General features: G+C 38.0%; 1 protein-coding gene across 1 annotated transcript; it reads right to left on the bottom strand.

The window, feature by feature from the left end:
* Positions 1-7,861: 7,861 nt before the first annotated feature.
* EGR1 (early growth response 1) lies at positions 7,862-11,045 on the bottom strand. The gene is made up of 2 exons (XM_072401089.1): positions 10,612-11,045; positions 7,862-10,221 (listed from the first exon to the last, which is right to left on the bottom strand). The coding sequence occupies exons 1-2, from the start codon at positions 10,829-10,831 to the stop codon at positions 8,942-8,944; spliced, it is 1,500 nt and encodes a 499-aa protein (XP_072257190.1). The 5' UTR covers positions 10,832-11,045; the 3' UTR covers positions 7,862-8,941.
* Positions 11,046-12,153: the final 1,108 nt, after the last annotated feature.

The raw sequence follows: 12,153 nt of genomic DNA, 5'->3' as shown, positions 1-12,153 counted from the left end.
CTTGTTTCTGTTGTCCTGATACAGATGTGTGTTACTAGTAGAAAAATCCTTGTTTTGCTGCATGATTGATCCATATTGATGTTTCATATAGTTGTAAAGCACGCAAGTCAACATAAAATAAAAAAAAGCATTTTGAGAAGGAGGTCATCATTGGTAGCTTCCATATTTTTCTTATGAAAGGTTTACTTTTAGCCTAGCTGATGGTCACATAGTTTAGGCTTGATCGTTAAAATGTCAGCAGGCTAAAAGAAAGGTAAAACTGGCTCCAACCAGAAGACTTTAAAGCAAGTTGGAAGACTAACAAAATAGGTCAAATAATATTACAATTCAAGTAAAAAAAAGTCACTTTATGTATTCTAAACCTTCAGCTAATGGACATTTGTAAATTAGAAGAAGAACTACGGAAGATTAGTTGTCGTTGTGTTTGATGTTCAAACTTAGGAAAACTCTTATCTCCGGCATTTGTCTTTTGATTGTTCTGCATAGCTCTGACCATAGGTGAAGAGAGGAATGAAGCCTGACTGGTACATCCCAACCCTTCTCTGTAATATTGACTCATAGACCAGTACAAGGTCTACAACTACTGCCCTAAGCTACCTGCGCATATCCTGTTTCCACGTTCCTTTAAATAATGCAGCATAGCTAGCGTTTGTATTTATGAAGACATTCACCAAATAGTCCCTGTTGGAGAATCAGCACTAACATTGAAAACTCATTGACCTGGCCAGAGAATCTTGGGTGAATATCAGAATAACTCCTTTACAAACAGGTCCAGTAGACTACTTACTCCATTTTATACGTGACCTCAAACTTCAAGATTGCAAGCTCATTTTTTTCCTAGATTGCTAAATTGTGATTGCTAGTCTTGTCGGATGTTCTAGATATAGAGTGGTTAGTAATTTCTAAAAGTGCTCCAAGGAAGAACTATCAATGAACTGGTAACAGGGTCATGGGAACATTGAAGGAGCATTGAAGGAACATTGATGTGCATGGGGTGAATTAGCTGATCTGATCCCACACAAGAGTTATAGTACAAATTGCTGAAAAACTTTGTCCTGACCTTGAAACGTCTCAGATCATACAGTGTATTCCAGCTGATCCATGCAGATCCCTATCCACCACCTAAAGCAACTAAAATTGGCACATGGGTATTGGAAGTAGATTATTGAGCACTGGAAGAAGGTGGCATCTCTATTTAGTTTATAACATAAATTTCTATATTATAGCTGAGTGCATGTGTGTCGTTTACTTGGGTAGGAGGTGGCATTAGAATGCATGTCGACAAGGCAGGCCTATGAAGGCAGTGTGCTCGGCCGCAAACATCATGGTGCCAGATATCACAGACACCTTTGGTAGTATGGAGTCCAGGTCCTGATGGGTCAGAGTTGTTTTGATGGCAGAATGGGGATCTAAACAATACTGGCATGCAACTTTAATGTTACATTCATCTCTCTTTTTTCTATTATTTTTTTTTATGTCAAAATAAAACTGACATACTTTAAGAACAATCTGTAAAAGCTGTCATAAGTGATGACCTAACCTATCAAGTCATGCCTTGTTATGAATAGGGATTTAATAATCACATGTCTACATTGAAACAAAGCTTGGTGAATCCACCCCATAAAATAACACAGTAAGGTACAGGTTTGTTGCAGCAACTTGATGAACACGTTTACTAAAACATATAAACAAAAGCAGCATTGACCTCCATTATTGCAATCATGGGCAACATAGTGGAATAGAGTAAGGTTTTACACAGGTTATCTATAGTCATTTTTTGTATTCTACTAGTAGGATGATAGCTCCACCATGAAGACGCTTCCTGTCAAATCCTGTTTCATATTTGTGCTAGTTGGAGGCATATGTCCAAAAACAAATTGTTGTTTTTTGGATAAAGTAGGGTTAAATTTTTGTGCCATTCGGAAGACCTTTTACAGACAGAACAGGAAACTAGAGAAAATCTCAGGAAAATTAGGAAAATAATATAGACAGTTGTCAATGTAGCAATTATTCCCACTATACTGTGCACCTTATATATATGTAATATAAGGCCCTCATTTTTTTGGGGTCGTCATAGAGTAGATAAAGGCTACTCAGGCATGAGAAAAGTTTTAGCAATTACTGAAGCTATATATAAAGATATGAATTACAAAGTAATTTTTGTAAACAGGTTTTTTATTCTTTTCTAGCTTTTGATTAAACTCTGATCCATTACTCTTTTTAAAAGAATAACAAGCGCTCCTTAAAATTCTCACTGCTAATGAAAATAACAGATGTCGAAAAACAATGTTAAAAATACATCATTTTTAAAACCCGTCACTTAACATAACTCCTTCTTTACTTCAGAGGAGTCACTGGCATGTGCAAAAGAAACAGAGCTGAATAACTAGAGAAGAGTCTGCATATATGGTTACAGATTATAGTCACACTGATTGCCTTCTCTCATTATTACCCTGTTGGGTTTACCTAACCCCTCCAGTCAATAGCAAATAATTACAGTTTATCTTTATTACCCAAGCTACATTTATTCCCTCTCTAATTAGCAGTGATCTGTCACAAAGATTGGGGCTTAAAATGTATTTTACCATCATCAATCCACAGGAAAAATAAAGCAGCATTCTCCAGTCAAATCCATATTGAAATAAAGCAGTTATTACATTGTATTTCTATTTTTTTTTTCTTTGTAATGTAACATTTGGCAGAAAAGTAATGTTGTTCTCTAGTTTTTGACCTTGGGTGAAATGACGAGCTGTGTCAACAGTACATGTAGGAAACCTGATGTCACTGATTGGCGTTTTTTATTGCCAAAAATTGTGATGAAATAGAACTTTAAACAAGAGTCTCTTTAAACAGCAGTTGGATTAATCAATAATTGGCTTGTTTAATTTAGGAAATTGGTTAAAAACTAAAACCATAGAAAATCAAGCCTGTGCTATACAGTCCAGCAGCACAGAGGCCTTGTACCGTCTGGCTGCATAGTGACTCATTCATGCAGAGACAGAGTGTCAGAAATTTTACAGAACGCAAATGATTACAGTTAAAGCACATTTGCCAGGCTGGTATGGAATCAAATATATATAAATATTTTTTCATTGGTATTAATTGAGTTAAAGTGGCATGTGTACCTGTTATACAATTTCTTTAAAGAGCACCTGTGCTGGGAGAAATACAGAAGCTGCCAGAGCTCCACCATAAAACAATAAACAGCTAAGAATTGGTGAGTTGCAATATAACACATTTCTGTTCTTGGGTTTATATACACTTCATTAGGAAAGAATGGTTTAACCTTATTTAGCAATAATAATTGCTTGGATTTAGAGAAGCCTTATTGCATGATTCTTTGCAAGGCAACCAGAAAAGTATATAACATAACATTTTCAGAGGTTTGAATGCAGGGAAAATTCCCAAATCAAACATCAAATAACAAGCCACGCATTTTTACATAATATAAGAGGAGTTGAGTACATTTAATTATTCCTAATTTTTCTTGATTTTTTGAATCATGTGATGTTCAAATGTAACTAAACCCCATAATAAAAAGGTTATATATTGCAGCCAATAGGGCAGGATCAGACTTTACTATTCACTACTTCCCTTCTTTATCTCTGTGGGGAAACTTCTAGGAGATCAGCCCAGAGCAGCAGTTCCCTGGCATGAGGATGCGGTAACCAGACCACAACTGAACATATATAATAACACATCTCCTGTCTTAGAGGCAACCCCAGCAAAAAAAAAAAAAAAAAAAAAAAGCAAATAGCCTTGATTTCAGTTGTGCCAATTTATAACATTGACTTCATTAGTGGGCAGTGAAAATAAAAGAATGTTACATTTTATATCTAATTTAATTTCCATATATTTTTACCTATATTTAATTGACCACCAATGTATGCAACATTTTTCCCAATGACCCCTAATGAATTTCTTTTAGCAGGGGGTTCTTTGAGACCTGGAAATATTTTTTTTCTCTGGAGTTTAAAGACTGCTTTAGAGGCTGCAGGGCACTTTCCTTTTTATTATCATAAAAACACACAAATGTGTGTGCTGCAGGAGTGCTGCCTTAAAAACAAACACAAAACCCTGCCTAACACATTAAATGTATTTTCTTCAGAACAAAAGTCCTGCTGTTTGTTTCTTTTGTACTACTTAATGCACAGTTTCTGCATTTTATGCTAAAGCTATATGAATGCCAGCCCCAATTCTATTATTAGAATTAGATAAGAAAACAACTCCAGAATAAACTGAATATCTGCATTTTAATGCTGTCTTTGTTAGGCTTATACTTTACATTTTCAAGAGGGTTTATAAATGTTACCTAATAGTACATTGTGTTGTGTATCCTATGAAGGCTTTACTGATTTTTGTGTGTGTTGATTAGAGTTTTTCTTTTAGATATATGTTCCAATGTTTCTGATAATGATACTTAATTTTCCCAGAAACAATCCCCAAAGGTAGAAACAAAGTACATACACACAATTAACTAACATCTGATATCCTGATTTCTTTTTTTCAATCCATTACACAATAATTTGTGGGATTCAACACTGCTTGAGTTGTAATTTTAAAAGCAAAAATTAAAGTAATTTACAAGACAAAAAAGAGTTTAACATATGTTACATTCTCCTTTCAACTCCAGAAAAAAACCATTTTCGTTTTTATTTCTTGTAGAGTTGCTGTCTATGCCTTGACTGGGAAGATTTTCGCTCACCTTTTATTTCTTTGATACCAGAAAATAAAATAAGGGAAACCATTGTTACTGCAACAAGAAAACACAGGTACAAAATATTCTTTTAGAGGTTCTAACCCTTCTTCTTCCTGCTAAAACAATATTTTTGTGCTAGCCTCTATCCTTTGATTTTCCATCAACACAGACAGCAATAAAAAATGACTGTGGAAGACAAATAACAAACATTTTCCATGATACTAATGACCCCTAAAAAGCACGATGCATCCTCCAACAGTAAAATATTTAAATATAAATGTAAGATATTTTTTTACTGACGTACAAATCTAAGGTAGAAAGCAGTAGCAGATTGTCGCAAAATGCATGTAAGACCGATGTTTGACACCCATTTAATTAGTGGCTAGGAAAAGACATTTTTTAACCCGTTGTCGCTTGGCATTTACACAGCAATGAGTATTCTTTAGGTTTATATGGCAATTTTGCCAGAGCACCCATCTATTCCATATCATGCATGGGGCCTCTGTGTTCCAAGAGGCCTTTGGAAAGTTGCATAGTCTGTACAAATGGTAGATATGCCTGGATATGACCACACAATAAAACTTAGAGCTCCACTATGACCACTTAGGTAAAACCAAGGCCAGTTGCCGAGTAGGAAAAACATGGCAATAGCCCAGAGCAACCAACATCTCCAGGGCACCAACTGACAGAATAGCAGGGCATTTGGGGCCCCAACTTTATATTTGCCCAGGATCCCATTTGGCCTGAAATTGTTCCTGGGTACTCAGTCCCAGCTCAGGCCATGACTAGTTACAAACACAAGAGAAGATTTTAGTTCTTAGTTTTTATGTATAAAATAAACCTATACAGTACTATTCTAATGTATCCTGTTGGGCTATTTTTTACCAGTCACCATTTTAAGGTACACATTTAGGGACCTATTTATAAACATATTACAAATATTCTCTTCCAAATAAATACTGCTACTGAAAACACACAGACCTGGAAGAATGTTTGGTGAATGTCACTACTTTATAATTGTTACCTAGATTTATTTTTTCATAAATATTTCTTTAAATAAATTTGAAATAATTATCTTGCATATAAAAGTTTCCTCTCCTGATGTTCCAAGTAAGGCCTCAGTTTGAACACACCACAAACTACAATTGCCACGTATTTCTTTAAACTCCAGATCTGACAGCTGCAAATCTCATTTATAGCTTTACCAGTATCACCCCTCCACCTCTGGATGGTTATAGAATGCTTTGCATATTGATATAAAAAAAAAAGCTGGAGTTGTACTTTAAAAGGTTAAAAGGAACCCATCAGAATTGATAAGTTAACTGCCATCATTGGGAAAGTTAGTCAAGAGTTCCCTTGACAGGTTCTGTACTGTCCTGCCTGACACTGTGCATTGGGATTAATTTACTAAACCCGAGATTATTCACTTTACAATGTACATGTGTCACAATGGTGAAAAAGGAGAAAGTGTATAAATAGTCCATCCAACACTATCGGCCTGATTTAATAAAGCTCTACACTTTCATCAGTAAATATGGCTGATTGGGCAAACCTGGAATATATCTGCTTCGGGATTGAGAACCTTCCCTAACAAAAAGCAAATGACTTTTAGAAAATCCATTGCAGGTTTGCTGGATCACCCAGCTTCACTGATGAAAGTGTATCCTCTCCAGCTTTGGAGAGCTTTAAAAAAACAGGTCCTATACATGAAATCTTGTTTTATTAATTTTTCTTGCACATGATTAAGTATTTAAAGGCAATACAGTTTTGCCTTATTTACTAGTGAATAGTGAAAGTGAATATATACACTTCAGTAAACAGCTCCTTACTTTTTAGAAAATCATCCCTTCATTTTCCCAGCTTCTGTGACCTGTCAACCAGATGACAGAAACTTTCAGACTTAAAGACCGGATGTGATTGGATTTACATTTATTATACAAACATTATTTTAATCTTAAATGGTTACAATGCTAGAGGTTTACCTATATTCCTGCCTCTGATTTATTATTTAAATGGCATTTGATAAATATAATACATTTAAATATCCATCATAATAAATATTAAATATGGTTTCAGTCATTTGACAGAAGCTGCAAAAATAATTATTTAATGGATAGTTTAGACATTCTGTTGGCTGTTATTGTCGTTGTGTTGCAAGGCTTAGGCCCCGGGGGTTTATTCCATCTTGTACAAAGACTATATTTACACTTTCTGTATACACATTCTTGTTCCGTATGGTAACTTTTTACCATATATCCATCCTACGGGCTGTACCTGTACTTGTAATGAAAGGCACTTTCACTAAATACTCACTGGTGGTGAATCACTGCCATTTAAAAATACACGCACCAGGAAGATTCACTAGTAGTGAGTGTTCGGGGAATATCAGAATAACAGCTTCCTAAATATATCCCTAAGAGTACGTGTTTTTCTGAATAATAGAATTTAGATTTAGCATGAGCTAAATTAGGAATTTTAAAGATTGACTATCTTTGCTGTCTATACCAATCAATTGAATTATTTCATGCAACAGAAGTATAAAAGAGAGAGTACACTTTTTTGCTATAGACAACACTGACTCTTTTTTCTCCAAATACCTTAAAAAAAATAAGGTCATTCTAAAAAAAAGAAGGGAACCATTTAGAGGTCTATGGCTACAATTGTTGAAGTAGGTCTTCATTTCCTCCGAAGGTACGACATATAGTGGTGGGACTGCATTTTCAAATGAGCCTGGACACTATATCAGAAGTGGCCACCTATGTGGGCAATGATGAGAAGAAAAGGGACACCCAGCTTCTTGGGGTGAGGCAGGGGTCTAATGTCATTCTGGTATGGACCCAAAGCCCAGTACAAGGACCATCATGAGCTGTACTTTTGTGTGACTGCATTCACATCTATTGGAATATTTATGTAGGCCCCCATACTACATGTTGTTCTAAAAAGGATTGTACAATGAGAATATCAAAGGCCCGCTTTTTTTTTTTTAATCCAGTATATGGCAATAAATACCATTTTGTATGAGAGCTTATATGGTTTAGTAATATTATTTACATTTTGACAACCCAATTCCCTGTGCAAACTGATTTACCATTATTAAGATACACCTATGCCAAAATCAGAGGCACACTCAGCCCAGCAATAAAACTCACTGACTAGAAGAAATAAAATATTTAAGGTATTTTATTTTTTTCTCAAGGATATGTTGTACACCAAATATCCCATTGGCAGTAAAGCGCATTCAATGTGTTTTAAGCCAAACAGTCACTTTGTTTAAAACAAACACAAATATAAGTAAAAATAAAAAACACAAAATAATGAACTGCATGTTTATAACATACAAAAAATCCATGCCTACTCAGTAGGTAACTACAACATTCCATCTCTCGAATATATATATTTATATATATATATAAATTTACATTTCAATTACAAAAATAGACTTTTGAGTTTTTGCTTACATTCTACATAAATGAAGCTGTGCTTCAGTTCCCTCTCTGTACCTTTTACAGGTCTTTGATACATTCTTTATAGAATTCCCTTTCACCTTAAGGCTAGATGCAATGCATCAATACACGCAAATGCACGTGCCAAGACATCAGCAAGGCTTCACAAAAAGGCACCAAGTTACTAGATAACAAAACTTCTTTTTTTTTTTGACATATGCGAGTACCATCTGATGATATTTACAAAACAAAAACAAAGTAACGTAAAAGGAGGAACAAAACATTACTCTTCCACATGCTCGAATACATAAGTGCTGATCCTCAAATAATTTGAAAAGTCATGGTAGCATTTTCACAAGATAGATACCATTTACAAACAGCGTCCCTATCAATTTCAAATAATACCACATGAATATGCAAAGGGGGGAAAAAAATTCACATCAAGAGTACCAAAAAAAAAAAACAAAACAAAGCATAAAAAAGTAAACAAAAACCTTGCACATGTACAATATACATTATGTATAGAGTAAAAATCCCTTTATGCAAACAAAAGTTGATCTTTAAAAGGATCATGTTGAAATTATTTTAATTATTCATGCAAATTAAGTCTTTTGAAAATGATGGGAAATTAAAATGGCAGTTTCTTAGGCATTTGAAGCTTAATAGTTTATAATGGCCTTTCATTTTTTTTCTTTTTTTTTCAAGACAGTTGGTCATCATTAACCTCCCACTCAATGACCATGCTTTGGAAGTCTTCAGTTTGTGCCTATTCATGTTTTGCACTTGTCACTGCAAACTCTCAACAGATCTCAATTGTCCTGGGAGAATATGTTACAGACATATCAGAAAGTGCAGAGGACACTGGAGAACTGAACGAGTTGGTGACTATTGAAGTTGAGAAGCTAGTAACACCTGGGGCCTGGTAGGTGGAGGTAACAGAAGGGTATGTAACGGCTGAAGAAGGAGATGGGAAAGAGCTATGGACTGGTGAAGGGTAGGAAGAGGATACAGGAGAAGAATAAGATGTTGGCACTGGAGATGGGTAAGATGTTGAAGCTGATGGAGAATAGGAAGAAATGGGAGAAGCAACCGAGACAGGAGTTGCCTTATCAGTCTTTTTGTCCTTTTGCCTCAAATGAATTTTAGTGTGCCTTTTTCTCTCATCACTTCTGGCAAACTTTCTACCACAAATGTCACAAGCAAATGGCTTTTCCCCTGTGTGTGTACGGATGTGAGTTGTTAGGTGGTCGCTCCTGCTGAAATTCCTCATACAGATACGGCACTGAAAGGGCTTTTGGCCGGTGTGGATTCGGATGTGCCTCGTCAGTTCATCAGACCTGGAGAACCTCCTGTCACAAGACTCAACTGGGCAAGCGTAGGGTCTCTCGTGCGGTGGGGTCTTGCTTGGGCGGTTGGGGTATTTCCTCATTCTGCTTGGCTTGATGAGCTGAGATTGATAACTGTTGTTATTGATAGTCTTGAGGTCATGTGAAACAGTCTGTGTAGCGAAGGCCTTGATGGTGGACAAGGGTGTGAGGGAAGGCTGGTGGGTTCTGGTTTCTATAGCCTGAAAGGGTTTCTGATCAGGAGGCACCAGACTGACATCTCCCTGTTGCTGTGAGAACAGATAGTCTGGGATCATTGGCACCTGGAAACTGGTCTTTGTCACAGGGTATGCAGGGGGTGGATATTGGATTGAAGAAGAAGCATTGGAGAAGGACTGTGATGACTGATCAGGGAAGATCTCTGTGTTGGAGTTAGGAAAGGTAGGTGCTGCAGAGTAGATGGGGCTGCTATCACTTGAGTGGACTGAGCAGCTCAATGGAGGGCTCTGGGAGGATGAAGAAGAGGAGGATGGAGAAGATGAAGGAGTTGAGGTGCTGGGTGGATTGGCCATCCCCACCAGACCACTGACAAGGCTGAAGAGGGGCTCTGGCCATAGGGTGTTGCTGCTGTTGGGAGCTGGCTCCAAGGAGAAGCGACCAGTGTAGGTCAGAGATGGCAGTCTGTTGGTCTGGTTGGCATAGCTGGTCTCGATCACCGTCTTGTCGCTGTTCAGTGACATCTCAGAGAAAGCATCTGAAACAAACAGAGCACCGGTTACATGCTGTACACAAATCCACCATTGCATTGCAATCAAATAGCAATCTGACAAGCCTATTGTAGCCAGAACTAAACAGCATTCATCTGTCACACACTGCGATCTCCTGGAAGGCCGCTTTGCACTAATATTCTGCATGATCTGACGCAAACAGAATTCCCCGCTACAGATCAGTATTCAGGGCACAATCGGGGCTGCTCATTCTACAACACTAGCGCTCCAAAATCAAATCATCAGCCTATGGAAATGTATAGACACAAAACATGCCCAGCAGCTAATCATTCATGCCCGATCATCTGCAGAAAAAAACATGACTACCATGCAGACACTGACCGATCCCTCGCACACAATGACACCGAGATCCTTACCTGCAGCCAGGTGATCGAAATTGTCAGCTCCCTCCCCCGGGGAGTTAAATCCGCTGCCCTCGGGGACTGTAGCGCCCAGGAATTGGGATCCCCCTGAGTTGAGCAGCATTATCTCTTCCAGTTTTGGATAGTTATCCATGGTTGGGGAATGAGGGAAAGAACCGAATGGGTCAGAGATCTGCAGAGGTGAGATGAGCATTTCTGTTTTGGCAGCTGCCATCAGCTTCCAGCAAATCTTTAGAGGAGAAGCTGCTTGTGCATGCACACTGGGGGAGGACGGCTGGTCTCTCCCCTGCTCAGGGACTGTGGACGGGTTACACTTTGTGTTGTGATAATAACGAGTGTTGTTAGGTGCCTGGCTGGCTGCTGCTGGGGTTGTCGCCGGTTCTGCAGTCGCTGCCCCCGCACGGCTCCCCCAGTCCTGCCTGCTGGAATCTCTCGCGGCTCCCTGGGATCCGCTCCTATATAAAGGGTTCGTAGCTGTCTAAGCCCACCCACCTTGTGACGTACATGGCCATATTTGGAGTGCAGGAAGCCCTTATTTGGAGGCTGCTGGAGGATCCGTGACGTCGACTCGGAAGGGGGAAGACTGAGGATGGAACTCCGTGTATTCCTATGGAATCGCGGACAGGCAGAGGCAACCCCGTCCCGGGGAGAGCCCCCTATGAAGCCACCGGTATAGGCATGGGGGTAACGGCCTGGGGTTCCCGGTCACCCGACATAGGAACCCCAACATTGGGTACCCGGGCACCACCTTCTCCCCGCCTCCCCCACCACCTTCCGGAAACCCCGGCCGGTCAGTCCATGTAAGGTGATGCCCATGTAAGGAGCTGTTCCGGCGGGGTTCCTTCCTGCTCCTTATAAGGACTTTCCGGCGGCGCTCTCTCTCCCTTTCTGTTTCACATGAAAAAAAAAAAAAGTGCTGATGAGGTGCTGGAGCCTGGAAACAGCAGCGAGGATGGAGATCAGCTTGTGGAGGGAGCGCAGCATCAACTACAGGGGCATCCCAGTCACAGCAACACCATATCATGCTGCTCCACTGGGGCCCCTTCAACCATCAGTGCTGCATGCAAAAAACAATATAAATATAATATATCGTGTGTGTATATACATACACACATGATATATTATATTTATATTGTTTTTTGCATGCAGCACTGATGGTATACATATGTGTGTGTGTATATATATATTATATATGTGTGTGTATATAATATATGTGTGTGTGTGTGTATATATATATATGTATATTATATGTGTGTGTGTATATATATATATATATATTATATGTGTGTGTGTATATATATATATATATATATTATATGTGTGTGTGTATATATATATATATATATATATATATGTTATATGTGTGTGTGTATTTATATATGTGTCGTGTGTGTGTGTGTGTGTGTGTATTTATATATTATATCATGTGTTTGTGTATGTGTGTATATATAATATATCATATATATAATATATCTATAATGAGTGTGTGTGTGTATGTATATATATATATATATATATATATATATATATATATAT

This window comes from Pyxicephalus adspersus, chromosome 2 (assembly GCF_032062135.1).
Source record: "Pyxicephalus adspersus chromosome 2, UCB_Pads_2.0, whole genome shotgun sequence".
Taxonomy (NCBI): Eukaryota; Metazoa; Chordata; class Amphibia; order Anura; family Pyxicephalidae; genus Pyxicephalus; species Pyxicephalus adspersus.
This window is presented reverse-complemented; position numbering and strand designations above follow the sequence as displayed.

What these genes read in the sequence shown, in the direction of transcription:
- EGR1 (XM_072401089.1), bottom strand. Translation starts at nt 10,831, where the DNA reads ATGGCAGCTGCCAAAACAGAAATGCTCATCTCACCTCTGCAGATCTCT. An exon ending in TTTCGATCACCTGGCTGCAG is followed by an intron (nt 10,222 to 10,611) that starts GTAAGGATCTCG and finishes TGTTTGTTTCAG; the next exon opens with ATGCTTTCTCTGAGATGTCA.